General features: G+C 36.5%; 1 protein-coding gene across 1 annotated transcript in view; it reads right to left on the reverse strand.

Annotated features, from left to right (window-relative positions):
• The window catches only part of MYO3A (myosin IIIA), a 282,509-nt gene that overhangs the window by 145,725 nt on the left and 117,522 nt on the right, over positions 1-19,262 (reverse strand). Inside the window, exons 11-14 of the mRNA XM_030798007.1 lie at positions 3,846-3,945; positions 2,060-2,176; positions 733-837; positions 549-632 (exon numbers count right to left, since the gene is read on the reverse strand). Coding sequence (XP_030653867.1) covers positions 549-632; positions 733-837; positions 2,060-2,176; positions 3,846-3,945 — 406 coding nt within the window. The remainder of the gene's footprint in view (positions 1-548; positions 633-732; positions 838-2,059; positions 2,177-3,845; positions 3,946-19,262) is intronic.

Raw genomic sequence — 19,262 nt, forward strand, 5'->3', positions numbered from 1 at the left:
ATGGACTCACTTAATCCATGATCATGATATGTCTCTTCATTTATTTAGGTCTTTTATTTCTTTTAACTCTTTCAGTTTTCAGCATACAAGTCTTGCACATATAATATTTAGATCTACATAGTTCATGTTTTTTTATTTTATTGTTAATGGCACTTTTAAGATTCAATTTGTAATTGACCCTTGCTAGTATATACATATAGTATATAAATACAATTGATTTTTGTATGTTGACTCTCTTTTAACCTGCTACCACCAAAAGGAGAAAAAGTAAAGAAAGCATTCAATAAATGCACTGGGAGTAAAAAGAATGAAAATCACATTTATAAGCCTTGCCTAATAAGTGTGATAAAAGTTAGAAAATCCTCAAAACAGAGCACATGCTTTTCATATTGCTCATTATTTTAAACTCTCAAAGGATAACAACTGTATTTTAAAATTTCTGTACATTATTAAATGTGAGATACTAGAGAATATTAATCTAATCAGTTATATTAAGTTCTGAAATTCAACAAATATTTCTGATGGGACAGAGAAAAAATAAATTATACCTTTCCAAGCACTGTCAGCTGCTGAACTAAAAGATGAGCATTTTCAGTCTTTCCAGCACCACTTTCTCCAGAAATAACAATGCACTACACATAGAAAAGAAAACTGTGAGACCTTATCCTCAAAATTCAGGTGACATTTAAGTAACTACGAGGTAAATTTCTAAGAATGGGAGATTCTTCTTACCTGATCTGAATTATATGTTATCATAGATTGATATCCTAAGTCAGCCATTGCAAAAATGTGAGGAGGACTGGCAGTTCTCTTTGATCCAATATATAGTTTGGAATGCTAAAGGTTAAAAAGAATACATTTTGTAGGGCTTTTTGTTTTAAGTCCTGAATTATTTACAAATATAGCTCCAATTTTTACAGCAAAGTATAAATAAAAACACAATTTCATTCTACCAAAACATTATTACATACATGTTACACACATATTGCACATATATCTAAATGTATAACTATGTAAAATAAAAGCCTGACACAAAGCAGCCCAGAAATATGATATGACATAAAGTAATTTAAAAGATTCTGCATTCCACTTCCAAAGCAGAATGTAAGGTTTCAAAATTCCATTATGTGTTTAAATGAAAGCATACATTAAAAATAAGACGATCGGGTTTCAGTTTGTTAACTGCTCCTTGGATATAATAATGTCTCACATATAATCACCACTTTTTTCCTTTCACATCATTTAACATACATTCTCTCATTTGATTTGTCCAAGATCACACAGTGAATTGATAGCAGGATTGCACTAAAGCCCATATCTCCTGAAACATAGGTCAAGGCTCATAAATTTACTGTTATTTCTGTAAGTTTTAGGATGGCAAAACATGACAGAGATATGTACTTTTCACACAAAAAAATAACTATTAGGAACAGTATTAAATAAGTTTCTGGAGTACGCAAATAGCCAGAAGAGAATGAGTCCAATTAAAAATGAAAAACAACCTTGTTTAATTCCAGAATAGTATTCTATATTTAAGCCACTAGGGGTTGAATAATTGATAATTATTTAGTCACATTCATAAAACACGTGTGTGATATTAATGAAGCCAATAATATATCAAAAGGAATTTTTAACTCATAGTGACAATTTTTACAGCCATTAAGTATGTATTATCTACATAAACAATGTAATTATACTTTTGATGCTCCCATACTCAGTTCAGCAGCAGACATACATTAAGCACATACCTTTTTAAGCAGACTTAAGTATATGCTTTTAAAGGTATCTGTTTAATGATACAATATTTAATGTAGAGCCATTACCAGTAACTGAATGTAATTAACACTCTGGCACACGCATTTGGAGAAAGGAAGACCACAAACTGCACCCAGATTGACTCCATCTTCTATTTTTCCTAGTTTCATGTTTTAACAAAAATTATGTAACTGTTTATTCAAAATAATGGATAAAATTTTTCTGGCATTCATTTAAATTAATTTAAGTATCTGAATGTATAATTATGTGTATGAAGTAAGAGAATGCACCCCATACGACATACCTTTGTGGAGTAAAGACCCAGACTCTGAAAAGGGTTAAGAGCAATGAGTATGTCTCCCACATAGATATAGATCTGATCTCTGGAATAACACTTCTCAAGTTGCTCTGAGACTGTATTCTGCAATAAAATAAAATAATTTCTCCTTCTTAAAAATTATTTGTGGTCAACTACAATTTAAAAAGTAAACAATAATAAACAGAACATCTGGAATCTGGACAAAGGATTAGAAAAATAGACACACTGATAGTAAAAAATATATAACATCAGGTCTGCAACTACTCATTCACTTGACAGGCATTTTCTTTGGTTTTGAGAGCCACAGAGGATGTCATTGTTACCTGCATTTTCCAAAGGACATATTATATGTCACAGGAATTTTAAATATACAATGCTTTCAAGAAAAGAAGTAATAGCAGTAAGTGATATAAAGATTAAAAATGGAGTAAAGAGAAAAGGGAAGGGAAGATAGAGAGAACACGATTTAATTCCAAATCAAGGTGATCCAGTGGCTTTATGGAATGTCCTACTCCTTTTTTTAGACTTTTGGCTTTATGAAGTACTATGAAAAATTTTAAAACTTAATTTTCATAGTTGATAAGTCATTTGAGTAAATGAATTGATTTTGATAATGTCGGAAACCACCATTTACAGTACATGACACAAGAGAGGAGCAAAAGATCTTAGGCCCAAAAAGAAACTAAAAATAAAATATAGAAAACAGAAACAAACCCACCATTTAATATATTAATATATTGGTCAACAACATGATTAGTGAAAACTTCTTTGCAATCCACAAGCCTAGGAATTCGCATTATTAAAAAAATTTATATGTAAGAATTCAGAAAGGTGTCTGCAATCTCTGCCTTGCCAACATGATTTGATTTCAAGATGTCTGATGTTCTTGAGATTATTTTGAGGAAGTACTTGAGTTGTTTATGCAACCCTAAATTTACCAAATGACTACCTCTATTCAGAACTTACCTCTTGATTGGTACATTTCTGAGTCAAATGCTCAGGCATGTATCAGCAGTGTAAAAAAAATAATAAGGTGTTCATCAGGCAGGAGAGAAGTCCTGACCTTCTGCTAAAACGAGGGCATTTATTTCTCTAATGATCTGACTATATGGAATAAAGAAGGGTGAGGGGAAAGAAGGCTGAGGCTAGAATTTAATAGCTTGGATCTGAAATACTTCTGAGATAATTAGAATAAGGAGTTACAAGCAGAATTCAATACCTCCGAAAGATAAGCAGTGTGAAACAACAGTTTTGTGATCCCATGAGGAAGAACACTGACCATGGTAACAGACAGGCTGTTGAGGTATCCCAGAGTTTCTGGGTACAGCCACTGAGAGCTGAAACAGGAGAGGAAAAACGGGGAGGCCACCACATGGTGGTTACAGTAGGCTGGCTGCTCTTTGAATACAATAATTCATATCTTTGAGACTCCCACAAATAATGAAGAAGAAGGAAGATCTGTGGCCTAACAACTTACACTGCGAGGACTTCACCCCTGTCAGTTGAGCATCAGACAAAAATGAACACTAGGCTGGAAAGATTTGGAAATTTGAGTTATATAGATTAAAACTGAAGATAAGAGAAATAATAGGAAGCTAAGAGACAAAGAAAGCATGAGACTTACAGATGGAAGACATGGGCAGAGTGAGTGTTAAGATTCTTAATAACCATCATAATCTATATATTCCTTCCCCTTCTACCAATACCCGTGTCTTCTATAAATTAACAAAACATCTGGAATGTCTAAGTTTAATTAAACTGAAATTCTTACCTCATCCAAAACTTCTAGGGTTGCTAAATCATCTACATCCTTCAGATTGGCTATTAGAGATCGGTTGAAGTTCTCTTTCTTGGTGTGAATACGTTCATGTCTGTGGAGAAAAACGCTTCCTGATTTAAGAACTGATTACTGATCATAGTGGAAAAAAGTTTTAGATACCTATGAGACTGAAAATCCTTTATGAATTTGTTTATTAAATTCAATGATAACATACCAGTAAATATCCTAATATATTTGATCTTTACTGTTTGTTTACTCCTCTCCATTGGAAAAATGCAAATTACAGAATTTACTTCATGGATGATCAAAAGTACATAATTTCCTTCAAGAACTATCTTTATATAATTTGTTTTAAAGCTTCCTCTAAATTTCTGTGTGATTGAATCTGTTACAAGGTGATGAGGCTGAAGGGTTTGAATTCATTACATTCCTAATTTTGTTGGAGGTAGGGTTAGCCCATTGGTGGTCAAGGTATGGTCATTTTTAATTACTATTCAGCAAAATTTAACAGGAATACAAAATAAATCACATTATAAATTTTCAAAAGGTTAGATGTGTGTAAAAATAGATTTCATGTACCAAAAAGTTTATCTTCAAAGTAAAACATTTCAACAACTTTCAAAAACAGCATAAAGATCTTGATTTAACACAAAAGAGAAGTTGCTGAGATAAACACAATGGTTTATTTAAACTTTTCTGGACATCCATTTTATTTTGAGGATAATTGTATTTCTGGTATTTATTTTTGGACGCAATCTTAAGTATCTGGACTTGCCCCTTGGTAAAAGGGGAAGGAATATATAGATTATGAGGGTTATTAAGAATCTTAACACTCACTCAGAAAACTTTAATGGTTTCTTATTGCTTAGAAATTTAAGCCTATTAATAAACTGCCCCTTCCCCTATCTAAGCCCACTGCTCCTTTTGTATACTATAATAGCTTCTGTCCACTCTCATTTAGGGAAGGACATCATTCCTACTGCTTTTTCTCTCATTCCTACATCATTGAATTTTCTCTGTTATATCACCCATCCCAACAACAAACTGCCGTCCCCTGACTTCCAGTTTCCTTCATCTGCTGTTCTATTTCTTTGCTTTATAGTAAAAATCCTCAAAAGAATTATGCATACTTTTTTTTTTTTTTTTTTTTTTTTTTTGGGAGATGGAGTCTCACTCTGTCACCCAGGCTGGAATGCAGTGGCGCGATCTCAGCTCACTGCAACCTCCGCCTCCCAGGTTCATGTGATTCTCCTGCCTCAGCTTCCTGAGTGGCTAGAATTACAGGTGTGGCCACCACGCTCAGCTAATTTTTTTGCATTTTTAATAGAGACAGAGTTTCACCATGTGGGCCAGGCTGGTCTAGAACTTCCGACCTCAAGTGATCCACCCACCTTGGCCTCCCAGTGTGCTTGGATTAGCAGCGTGAGCCACCATGCTCGGCGTATACTTAGTTTGTTCAGGCTTTCATCTTGACACTCTATGGAAGCAGCTTTTGTTAAGGACTCTACTGACCTTTACATTGCTAAATCCAATGGTCAATTTTAAGTCCTCATTTTACCTAATCTACCAGCAGCATTTAACAAAGGCGTTCTTGAATACCTTTGCCTTGGTTTCCTGTAAGTCTCTCTTGATTCTCTTCCTTAACTCACTAGTATCTCTGTCTGAGTATCTTTTTCTGTTTTTACCTCATCTTTCTGTTACATTTTGGGGGTCTCCCATGTTTCAGTTCTTGAAGTTATCTTCTTCTCTACATTCACTTCCTTATTTCATAGGCTTACACACCACTCATTCACTGATAACTACTACTCCAGACTTCTGCATCTAAATGCTTATTTGATATTTCACTTGGAGAGACAGACACATCCCAAACCACACTCCTAAATACTCTGCCTCCAAACCTACTCCTTCCTATGACTCTTTATCTCAGTCAATGGTGACTCCTTTCTTCTGATTGTTCAGGATGTTAGAGACATCCTTGGCTCTTCTGTTTCTCACACCCCTCATGCAATCTGTATACAAATTCCATCAGCTCTATTATCAAATTCTATCTGGGGCTAGACATTTCTCCCCACCAAAACCCCACTATATTTCTTCTCACTGCTACAACAGCCTCCCAAGAGGTTTCCCTGCTGCCATCTTTACCTTCTGACACTCTTCTCAACACTGCAGCCAGAGTGATCTTTAAAAAATTATGTCAGATCATGTCACTACTCTGCTCAAAGTTCCTGATGTTCCCATTATTACTCAAAGGAATATCCAATGCCTTACCATGGCCTACAAGGCCCATATGATTTGTGCATCTGTGCCTCCCTCAACACCCCTATTATTTCTCTAACATTATCTGTTTCTACTATCCCTCCTACTCAATTCTTTCCAACCTCATTGGCTTCCTTGCTGTTTCTTGAACACATTAAGCATGCTTCTACCTCACAGCTTTGGTATTTGCTGTTCCCTCTGAGTGGAACGCCATTTTCTTTGATACCTGTAAAGCTCTTTCTTGCTTCCTATGGGCCTCTTTCAATATTACACTAATCAGAGTCTTTTCCTGGTGAGCCCTTGTCAATTAGTGGCTTCTCTCCAGAACCTCTCATCACCTTTTTCCTGCTCTATCTTTAGCCATTGCCTTCTCCCCCAATTCTCCTCGTCACCTCTCATATTCTACCTTGTCCTCTGTCTTCTCCTATTAGATTGTAATTCATATAATGCCAATCTAGATTTTATTGTACTCTTAAGACAAGAGTACCTGTATTGTTCACTGCTGTGTCCCCAGCAGCTGTAACAGTGCCTGGCATGCAGTAGGCACTCAATAAATATTTGTTACATGAAACTAATTCAAGGCCTTCCATAACATTACACAATCTGTCTTTCCAGTGTATTTTCCAGAAAATACACTTTTACACTTTAGCTTAACTGGACTTGTTTCTGTTTCTTAAACTATACATCCCTGTGCTTTCTTCACTTGTCATTTTGGTTTTGTTATTTCCTCCTCAGCCCAATCTGTATGATAAAACTTTATTCACTTTTCACAATCCACCTTAAATGTCACCTCTTTTACACTCCTCAGCACAATTCTACACGTCCTTTAGGACAGACATCTTAGTTAAATGTCATTTCAGTCATTCATTTGTGTGCTGGCCTTATACCTTTTACTAGATTGTAAATTTCCTAGGATAGGAATATCTTTTCAACATATGGTGCTAGAACAATTGGACATTCACGTGCAAAAACAGTGACTTAAGACACTGACCTTTCAGCTTTTACAAATATTAACTCAAAATAAATCATAGATCTAGATGTAAAATGTAAAACCATAAAACTCCAGAAGATAACATAGGAAAAAATGTAGATACCCTTGGGTTTGGAAATAAGTTTTTATATGCAACACCAACAATGCCATCCATGAAATAAAAAATTGATAAATTGGGCTTCACTAAAATTATAAATATCTGCACTGTGCAAGTTTATTTTAATAAAAAATGAAAACAAAAAATTCTCTCCAATCACACTTCTTTGGACTGTGTTATTTTCCTGCCAGGACACTGACTAATAGATCCAGCCAGCCACTGACTTCTCTTCAGCTCCAATGTTGCAGATTTCCGGTCACAGAATTCACACATGAAAGATTACAGTTTTCCCTCCACTGGACCCTGAAGTTACTCATTAATTATATACCCCTCCGCAGGAGACTTCCTAGCTCATTTTAGATAGCAGTCGTCCAAAAATATCTACCTTTCAAGCTTCCAATATCTGTTTTCCCTCTTCTTCAGTGGAAGCTAATACAAATTCACTCAGGTTCCTTCCCTTTTATCTCAAAATGTTAGTATATTTTCATCTATCTTCTCCTCATACTCCCTCACCCCCATACACACTTCTTTTTCACTTTCCAGGGTGGAAGTGCCACCTTTCTTTTCCAGGGTTAACCCTCCCCACCTATCTTTTGATTTTCTTTCCTGTGTAGCTTACTGTATCATGCCATCAGAAGCTTCCTTTCCACAGATCCATATTCTCAGTTGATCACGTCTTCTATCATCCTAAGGTGTACAATCCTCAATTTGCTGTTTTCTTGTTAAGAAAATAAAAAACCAAGCCACCGACTGGGAGAAACTACTTGCAAATCATGTTTCTGATATTTAAAAAAATGTATCTAATGACAGAAATAGTGTCTTATACCTATTTGCAACTCTTAAGTAGATTCCTCCATATTTTTTTTTTTTTTGAGATGGCATCTCACTCTGTCACCAGGCCAGAGTGCAGTGGTGTGATCTTGGCTCACTGTAACCTCCGCCTCCTGGGTTCAAGAGATTCTTCTGCCTCAGCCTCCCGAGTAGCTGAGACTACAGGCGCTCTACAACACCTGGCTAACTTTTGTACTTTTAGTAGAGATGGGGCTTCACCATGTTAGCCAGGATGGTCTCGATCTCCTGACCTCGTGATCCACCTGCCTCGGCCTCCCAAAATGCTGGGATTACAAGATTCCTCCATAATTTTTATACCACTTAAAAAAATTATACACTTGTGTGAATAATTTAGTTAATATTTGAAGTCCTTACTAGAACATAAGCGTCAAGATCTGCAAAACTATGCCTTTAGCTTCTTCTTGTATCCCATGTATAAGGAAATTATTTAGAATAAGTTTCTCGATAAACTTTAGTTGAATGACTAAGTGACTGCATATCCCCGCACAACTTCTGGCATGGAATTTGCACATAGTTGGTCTCCACATTTGCTGAATTGAACAAGTATCATCTTATTTACTCCCCTATATTCAAAGAGATTCTTATAAGTATAACCATTTTTGATATATTCTTTTTAAGACAAAAGAGGAAGAAATCCAATTTTCCATTTAATTGAAGGGCCCTGAATTTTCTGTCTGTTTTTATGGACCCATTTGGCTGCTACAGACTGTTCCTTGGAGAATGAAGGGAAGTGGATGGTGAGGAGCAGAGGGATCAATACTTGGCTGGTTGGTGCCCTCACTCTTCCACTCCTGTGAATTCATCCTCCATGATGTTTTTGGTATTAGCTGTCAAAAACTTAGAAAAGATTTGGTCATTGTGATGATTAAAACAATCTCAGATGGCTCTCTATCTTCTGTGGTACAACTTAAAAATTTCTTGGCATGGATTTCATGGACCTTCACAATCTTGCCATAAACAACCTTTCCAGCATCATTCTCCATCAGCTCTGTACAGAAGGGCTCTCAATATGCCAAACATTTTCAAGACACTGTACTTTGTTCATTCCATTTCTCTATCTGGAACTATTTTCCTTCCATGCTCAGCAAAATTCTACGTATCTTTCAAAGTTAGGCTTAAACTACCCTCTCTGTGAAGACACTGCAGGTCTTTCCAGAGAGAATACACCACAAGTGGAAAAGTTCTCACATTTAATGAAGTCTATACATGTTCATTGTTCCTGTTAGACCTTGAGAAAGTTGTGTGTAGAAATCAAGTGTTATTCATCGTTTTACGTCTTGATACAAATATGCAAAAAACAAGGTGTCTTGAATCTTCATTACCTTAATTCAATATCCATGTTTGCCTGAAACCAACTGAATGTTTGAAGTTTGGATAGAAAATAGCTTCAAATGATTTTTCTTAGTAAAATATTGGGCATTTCTTAAAATGAGTAAGTACATCTACCTTTTCACAAGAACATCTAAATGTTTCCATAATTTTTATACATCAGTGAATATCTAATCAATCATGACTGCTTATTTTTCTGGTTAACTTTCATGTTTGCAGTATTAAATAAGTTTTAAAATATGCATACATTGATTTGTCAGATTTAGCCACATGCCAAGTGTCATATATTAGAATTGTAAGGAAAACACTTTTGAGAGTTAAAATAACAAATTTATGGAAAGTGATAGCTGTGAATTTTGGAAGGTCATTGGCTTTAGAATTTTCTCGTATCACTGTCTTTTGTTTGTTTGTTTGTTTGAGATGGAGTCTCACTCTGTCATCCAGGTTGGAGTGCAGTGGCGAGATCTAGGTTCACTGCAACCTCTGCCTTCCAGATTCAAGTGATTCTACTGCCTCAGCCTCCCGAGTAGCCGGGATTACAGGCACCTGCCACCACGCCAGGCTAATTTTTGTATTTTTTTTATTTATTTATTTATTTATTTATTTATTTATTTATTTATTTATTTTTTGAGATGGAGTTTTGCTCCTGTTGCCCAGGCTGGAGTGCAATGGCACAATCTTGGCTCACTGCCACCTCTGCCTCCCGGGTTCAAGCGATTCTCCTGCCTCAGCGTCCCAAGTAGCTGGGATTACAGGCATGCGCCACCACACTCAGCTAATTTTTTGTATTTTTAGTAGAGACGGGGTTTCTCCATGTTGGTTAGGTTGGTCTGGAACTTCCGACTTCAGGTGATCTGCCCGCCTTGGCCTCCCAAAGTGCTGGGATTACAGGTATGAGCGACCACATCCGGCCTAAGTTTTGTATTTTTAGTAGAGATGAGGTTTCACCATTTTGGCCAGGCTGGTCTCAAACTCCTGACCTCAAGTGATCCATCCACCTCGGCCTCCCAAAGTGTCATTGTTGTTTTAATAAAAATCTAAGTATGCAATTCAATCCAACTCATATTTATTGAGACCATGCTATGTGCAAGCATTTTCCCAATAACCCCAAGTGTTGTGGGTCATTATAGGTGGAAAAAAATCCAGGTTGTACAATCAATGAGTTTCAAACTAGTGGGAGATGTAAACACGAATTTTTTTTTTTTTTTTTTTGAGACGGAGTCTCGCTCTGTTGCCGAGGCTGGAGTGCAGTGGCGCAATCTCGGCTCACTGCAACTCTGCCTCCCGGGTTCACGCCATCCTCCTGCCTCAGCCTCTCCGAGTAGCTGGGACTACAAGCGCCTGCCACCACGCCCGGCTAATTTTTTTTTTGTATTTTTTAGTAGAGACGGGGTTTCACCATGGTCTCGATTTCCTGACCTCGTGATCCACCCACCTTGGCCTCCCAAAGTGCTGGGATTACAAGCATGAGCCACCGCGCCCAGCCGAAAACACGAATATTTAAAAAAACACAAAGTATATGGCAAATGCCAAAATTAAAGTAATATATAAAGTGGAAATAGCAAGGAGGGAAAATTAATTCCATTTTCGAAAAGTGGGTACAGTTCTTAGTAGATTTAGCATTTAATCTTGGTCTTTATGTAGAAGTAGGATTTCAGTAACCTGAGGAAGAGTGTTTGTATGTAGGGGTGGTGACTGACGGGTGAAATAAATTAATATAATTCATCACATCAATCGGCTAAAAAAGAAAAATGACATGATCATATTAATAGATGCAGAGAAAGCAACTGACAAAATTCAACCTCTTTTCATGATAAAAACTCCAGTAAATGAGCCACAGAAGGGAGCTTCCTTAACTTCATAAACAACATGTAAAATAGCCTACAGTTACAATACATAATGATGAGAAATTAGAAGCTTTCCTGCTAAGATCAGAAACAAAGCAAGGATATTCTCTCTCTACACTCCTTTTCATTATTATAGTGGAAGTCATAGCTAATGCAATAAGACCAAAAAATGACTTAAAAGGTATACTGATAGAAAGAAATAAAACTGTCTTTGTTCTCAGATGACATGATTGTTTATGTTGAAAATCTGAAAGAGTCAGCATAGAAACCTTCTGGAATGAATAAGCAATTACAGCAAGGTTTTAGGACACAAGATCAATATAAAAAAAGTCATTGCTTTCCTATATACCAGAAATGAATAAGTGAAAATGGAAACTAAAAACACAATACCACTTATGTTAGCACCCCCCAATGAAATACTTAAGTATAAATCTAACAAAATACATACAAGAAAATTACAAAACTGATAAAAGTAATAAAACAAGAACTAAGTAAATGGGGAGAGATTCTATGTTCATGGATAGGAAGACTCAATATTATCAAGATGTCAGGTCTTTTCACCCTGCTTTACAGATTCAGTGCAATCCCGAGCAAAATCCAAACAAATTATTCTGTGGATATTGGCAAACTGATTCTAAAGTTTATATGGAAAGTCAAAAGATCCAGAATAGCCAATTCAATATTGAAGGAGAAAAAGCTGGAGGACTGATACTGTGCAATTTCAAGACTTCCTATAAGGCTACAGTAATCATTCATTGCTGATGGGAATGAAAAATGGTACAGCCAGTTTGGAAGACAGTTTGACAGTTTCTTATAAAATAAAACATGCTCTTGCCATACAATTCAGCTACTGTGCTCCTTTCTACCCAAATGAGTAGAAAACCACACAAAAACTTGTACATGGATATTTATAGCAGCTAGTTTCATAATTGCCAAAACTGGAAACAATCAAAATGTCCTTCAGGAAGAAACAGGTAAATAAATTCTGGTACATTCATACAATAGTGTATTTTCAGTGCTAAAAGGCAATGAGCTATCAAGCCATGAAAAAACATGAAAGAAATACAGATGCATATTGCTAAGTGAAAGAACTTAATTTGAAAAACTACGTATTATATGAGTCCAACTTTATTACATTCTGGAAAAAGCAAAACTATGGAGATGGTAAAAAGATCAGTAATTGCCAGCAATTAGAGGACACAGAGAGATGAACAGGCAGGGAACAGAGCATTTTTAGGTCAATGAAACTATTCTGTACAATGCTACAATTGTAGATACTTATCATTATACATTTGTCAAAAGCTATTGAATGTACAACACCAATAGTGAATCTTGATGTAAACTGTGGACTCTGGATGATATAGTGATGTGTCAATGTAGGCTCACTAATTGTAACAAAAGTACCACTGTGGTGTGGGATGTTGATAGTGGAGAAGCGCTGTGCCTACATGGGGGAAGGGGACACATGGGTGTCCCTATACCTTCCTCTCAATTTTGTTATGAACTTTAAACTGCTCTTAAAAATACAGTTGATTTTAATAAAAAGTAAAAACAAAAACTCTCTTCAATCACACTTCTTTGAACTGTGCTATTTTTGCTTCCAGGGCACTGACTAATGGATCCTACTAGCCATTGACATCTCTTCAGCTCCAGTGTTGCTTATTTGTGGTCACAAAACTCATGCCTGAAAGATTGTTTTCCCTCCACTGGACCTTGAAGTCTACTCATTAATTATTTTACCCACCCAGGGGGTGACTTCCTAGCTCATTTTACATAGCAGTTGTCCAAAAATGTCTACCTTTGAAGCTTCCAATATCTATTTTCCTTTTTCCTCAATGGAAACTAACACAAACTCACTCAGGTTCCTTCCCTTCTATCTCAAAATGATAGTATATTTTCATGTATCTCCTCTTCACATCCCTCCCAACTTCTCTGTGACTTCCAGGGTGGAAGCATCGACTTTCTTTTCCAGGATTAACCGTACTAATTTGTCTATTGATTCTTTATCCTGTGTAACTTGCTCTATCATCTTATCAGAAGCTTCCTTTCCACTGGGTCCATATTCTCAGTTGATCAAGTCTTCTACCATCCTAAGTTGTCCTTTCCTCAATTTGCTGCATTTTTCTCAAACTTTAACAATCTCCTTGTCAACTTTTCAAAGGACAATCTTAATTCACAGAACCCTTCCTTATTTACATTCACTCCTCAACTCACTAAACTCTGGCATCAGCACTGTTATCAGCCTCTTGAAAGTAAAATGACCTTCTTATCGTCCTATTGAATTGCCCTCTTTAGATTTCATTCTATTCAGTTCTTCTGTGTCCTTTAACTTTATTGATCTACTGTCTTGAAATTCTCTCCTCTGTAGCTTTCATGGCATCTGTTTATTTTTCCTCCTGTCCTTACTGTGCCTCACCTCAATTATCTCTACCTTAGTCAATGGCACCATCATCTCCTTCATGGATATGGAGAAAATGGAGTTTTGAGAAATTTTAAAGAGATTAAAATGATATAATTTGGTGATGTTGTGGATATAAGAGTTGAAAAAGATGGAGATTTTTGGTGTGTACAATTAAATAGATGATGGTATCTGTCAATGAGATAAATACTAGATGAGTTTCAGATTTTGTGAGGGAAGATAGTGCTTTGCTTCTGGGCATTTGGAACCTGAACGCATTTAGGACATCTGTATTTCTCAGTAATAATGCCCTCTCCGACCTAGTTTCCTCAGCCTCCAACACTAAAGCTCTCTACATTCTGTTTATAGCAGATCATCACTATCTCTGGGACACATGCCCTGCCATTATCCATTTACATATGCTATAGATATGTTTGGTGTCTTTTTAAAATATTTATCCTCCTTGGCATTCTCTGAGAATCTGGGTTCTGTGGTTTAGTATTTGACATTAACTTTGGAAAATTCTCAGTCATTGTTGCTTAAAATATTTGTTTCTTCCTCTTCTCTTAGTATTCCCATTATGTATATATCATACTTTTTTTAGTTATTCCACAACTCTTAGATCTTCTATTCCAGTTTTTCAATCTTTTTTCTCATTGCCTTTCCATTTCAGACATTTCTATTGATGTATCTCAGAGATTCTTTCCTCCACTGAGTCCAGTCTACTAATGAGCCCATTAAGGTTCTTCTTCATTTATGTCACAGTGCATTTGATTTCTAACATTTCAAATTCCTTCTCAGAATTCCCATCTCTCTACTTACATTGCCCATCTGTCCTTGCATGTCATCTACTTCATCCACTAGAGCCTTTATCATATTAATTGTGGACTTACAAAAAATTCCTGGTGTGATAATCCAACATACCTGCCATATCTAAGCATGGTTCTGATGCTTGCTCTGTTTCTTCAAACTGTGATTTTTGCCTGTTAGTATGCCTTGTAATTTTTTTTTCATAGCCAAGACTGGATAAAAGTAACTCCAATAAATAGGTGTTTATTCATGTGTTGGTAACATGCTACAGGCCTAAGGGAGGGGAAGAATTCTATAGTTATATAATTAGGTTTCAATCTTTTAATGACAGTGACTTTCAACTGTGATCTTCACAAGTGCCTCAGTCTCCTCCTTCTCTACTCCCCTCCTATTCCTTAGGAAGGACAAGAGGAAGGTAAACCATGTTAAAAGGAACAGAATGCTCTGGCATATTTTTAAATGGCACTTTTTCCTCTCTCCCTGATGTAAACACGAAGGGATTTTTCTCTGAAATTTACTGTGAGAACCTGACTGATCTGGAGGTAAAACCCACAAAAGTATGGAGGCCACCTGTGACTGGAATCTCCTACAGTTTTTAACTGTCAGACTGAGCCTCCAGCAATTCATCGATTACAGTTCAAATTTTCCCACCCCGCTAATTGCTCCCTCGGATGTCTCTTCTTGCATGTTTCTGCTCCAATAAGCTGATATTTTCTGTATTTTCCTACCTGTGGGGAGTGGTTTACCCTGCAACCTTACTTCTCTGATGGATCCAATTAAGAGTTGTTGATTTTTCATTTTTTTCAGTTTTCACTGGTTGTTAGAATGGAGTGACAACTTCTAACCTCCTTACATGCTGGAGCAGAAACTGGATAAAGAGCCTGTCTTTACAAAGGTGTGGGCACTGATAAAGGAAACAAACAAGAGCTAGTGAAGATCCCTCTACAGCAACTTTCACTACCCTCAGCCAGAAGCTGCAAGTGGAAGAAGTGGTTTCCAAAAGCCAAGAGAGAGCTGTAGCTCTAGGGTTAGCACCACTGGATAGAAGCTGCTGCCTTAGGTAGATCCTGGCCGTTGTCACTTCCAATCTGCAGGTGCTTGATCAGTGCAGTGCACCAGGGTCAGCTTTCCAGGGCACATAGCAGAGTGAAGAAGCAGGAAGTAGACCTATGTATTAGTTTCCCATTGCTGCCGTAACAAGTTTATCACAAATCTTGTGACATAAAACAATGAGTATTTATTCTCTCACAGTTCTGCAGGCCAGAAATCCAAAATCAGTTTCATCTGGAAATTCACTGTGTCATCAGCAGGGCTGGTTCCTTCTGGAGACTCTAAGGGAGAATCATTGCTTTGCCTTTTCCAGTTTCTGGAGGCTGTAGGCATTCTTTGGTCATGGCTGCATCAATTTAACAGCTGCCTCCATACTCATATTGCTTTCTCCCTCACTAACCTTCTTGCCTCTGTCTTATAAGGACTCTTATGATTCTATTTAGGGACCGGCCACTAATCCAGGATAATTTCCCCTTCTCCAGATCCCTGACTTAATCACATCTGTATGGTTCCTTTTGCCAGGCAAAGTAATATTCACAGATTCCAGGGATTAGACCTAGGTATGTTAGAGGGTCCCTACTCAGCCTACCAAATTCTAGAAAGGCAAATGGAAAATGTACAGAATACAGAAATATTGGCAGGAAGGCAAGAAAACCTGGACCATATGTAAAAACAGTTTAGAGAGTTTTGCACGAACTGCTGATTGAATGCATGGGTGAAAAGGTGGGATTTCTTCATTAAACAATATTGTGTTCTCCATCTAAATCCTAGAGTATTTAATGAAATCATAAATGTCTATTTCTAAAGCAAAACTTCCATTGCTACTACCCTGATCTTTAAGCCACCATTGTTTCTGACCTTGATTATTGCAAATAGTGAGAATGATCTTTTTAAAACATAACTCAAAAATGTCACCCATCTGGTCAGTACCCTCCCATGTCACTCAAAGTAAGGTCTCTTATAATCTGATCCCACACCCACCCCATTGCTTCTCCCACCATATCTCCTAACACCGTGTCCCTGCTTACTCCTCGCTAGCTTTCTCAATCTCTCTTGGCCAAGCCTCTAACACCTGGCTCACTCCTGCCTCAAAGGCTGACTCTTCTCTCTGACCAAAGAGCCACAAGCCTAAAGTACTTCTCTTGATTGCGAGGTCTGGGATAACCACCATTTTCAACATTGTAATCCCACCCTCCAACCCTGAGAACTTCCAGTCCCTCTTATATTGCTCTATTTTTCTTTCATTTCTTTTTTTTTCTTTTTTTTTTGAGACGGAGTCTCACACTGTTGCCCTGGCTGGAGTGCAAAGGCGCGATCTCAGCTCACTGCAACCACCACCTCCCAGGTTCATGTGATTCTCCTGCCTTAGCCTCCTGAGTACCTGGGATTACAGGCGCACACCACCACACTCGGCTAATTTTTTGTATTTTTAGTAGAGATGGGGTTTCACTATGTGGGCCAGACTGGTCTCGAACTCCTGACCTTGTGATCTGCCCTCCATGGCCTCCCAAAGTGCTGGGATTACAGGGGTGAGCCACCACACCTGGCTGCTCTATTTTTCTTTAGCAGGCATCACCATGTGACATACTACATTGCTCACTAAACTTTTTATATGTATTGTCTGGGTCTTCCAATAAGTATGTAAGCTCCATAAAAACAGGTTTTTTTGTTTGTTTTATCACTGACTGACATACCCCGTACTCCTAGATCAGATTCTCACAAATGATGGATGCTTAAAATATATTTGAGTGAATAGTTTGCTTTTACTAAATGTTCATCTACTGTGAAACCAAAGAAAACATATTTTATTTTTACACTCTGGTTATAAACAACTTAAATTGTTCTAAGACAAAGAATATATGTACTTTTCAATGTATATGTGTATATACACACATACATATATATTAAATATATGTTTCAAGATAATTTTATACTTTTAATATTTGCCTTTTACCTTCATTTTATAGAACTGATTTCCATTCTTGTTACTTTTCCACTCTTTCCACTCTTGTTACTTTTTTCAATGTTTTCTTTCTGTAAGACTTGGAAAAAGCAAAGTCGGAATCCTTCTATAAGAATTTTGTCCTCTTGTGAAAAGTACAACTTGTTAACCAGATTATATTTTTAATTTACTCTGTAATACTGGAGAGACATAGTTTCAGACTATAAATATTTTCTTTCAGTGTTGTCAAAGGTCACAAATACCCTTAGGGGTGGTTAATATAGCTTTATTTGTATTTCTGCTCTACACATAGAAAAAAAAAAAACTATTGCTGCCTGATGTTAAATTTTTATCCTTACTATTTAGTTGTACTGTTGTAATGAAACAGCTTTATTTGCTTTTACTTTGCTTTAAAATACTCTTGTAAATATCAAGCTGTACCACCTAAGGCGATTAAGGAACCACTGGGGTAGAATAGCAATCTTTTGTTAAACATAAATCAAAGCAATGGTTTTGTATTCATTTCCTTACCCATCTTTAAATTCCAGTAACATGAACAACCAACGTTGTCTACCAGCATTGGTAGTACTGACGGGGAGTACAGGCTCTCCCTGGTGTGCCCTAGAAGACTAGATTTTATTTATCTGCAGTTTGACCTGGTGTGTAGTTTTTACTAGATTTTATTTATCTGCAGTTTGACCTGGTGTGTAGTTTTGAAATGATGGTGGAGAAGGAAGCACGCACCAGCCTGGTGAGCCATAGCACTAGATCAACTCTCAATACCTGGAGTGACAGATATCATAGTGACCAAGACCCCAGTAAGTCTTAATTGCCCTCTTAATTCCTGGAGACTTTCTTCTTTCACATTTACTTCTTTAAAGATGTACTTTAATCTGGGCTGCACAGATAAATATATATTCATAAAATCTGTAGCAATGTTGGAAAGAAGGATGGGATTGGAAAAGTGATACATGAAAGTAGATGAAAATCTGTACATGTTTAGCTATGTACTTGTGTGCCCACACCCTTAATTTATTCTAAATCTCTATAAGAGCAGTGTCCCTACTTTTTTCTAGGTGGACACTAAAGCATATGAAATAAATGAAATCCTAGAGATTTTATACATAGTTTGCATATTCCTATGTGATACTCTATACCTTATAATGCTATTGCACATTTAAAATCAGTTCTTGTTTTTTCTTTCCTCTAATGCTTCTTGCTTATTCATTACCATAATGAAGATTTCTTACTGCAGGACACATTTTATGTAAAGGATCAGATAAATATTTTCAGCTTTGCAGCTAACACAACCTGTGTTACAACTACTCAATCCTGTCATTGTGGCATGAAAACAATTATAGTCAACACATAAATGGATAAGCATAGCTGTGTTCTATTAAAACTTCATTCACAAAAATAGGTGGCAAGCCTGATTTGACCTATGAGCCATAACTGCTGACCTTGTAATAGGCAAAAAATCTGGAGAAAAGAGGAGTCTGAAGTGGGGGATGGCAAGCCACTATCAATCATCTGTGGTTCACAAGATAATTTTAAATATATATTTATATACAATATGTAATGTTTTATATATTAATATATAAATATATAAAATAATATTATATATAGTATATAATACATATATATGTATTAAAGATCAATGTATACTTTATGACTGAGAGAGTGAAACTATTTTAAAAAACTAAACCGTAAAATGTCTAGTATATTAAAAATTTACAAGCCAGCAGCAAAGATTAATTCTTTCTATATGCTCACCCAATTAGATGTCTCCTTTAATGCAACTGATGCGTATAGAAATCAATTTTTAAAGCATTGTCT

The sequence above is a fragment of the Nomascus leucogenys genome, chromosome 18, assembly GCF_006542625.1.
Source record: "Nomascus leucogenys isolate Asia chromosome 18, Asia_NLE_v1, whole genome shotgun sequence".
Classification (NCBI taxonomy): Eukaryota; Metazoa; Chordata; class Mammalia; order Primates; family Hylobatidae; genus Nomascus; species Nomascus leucogenys.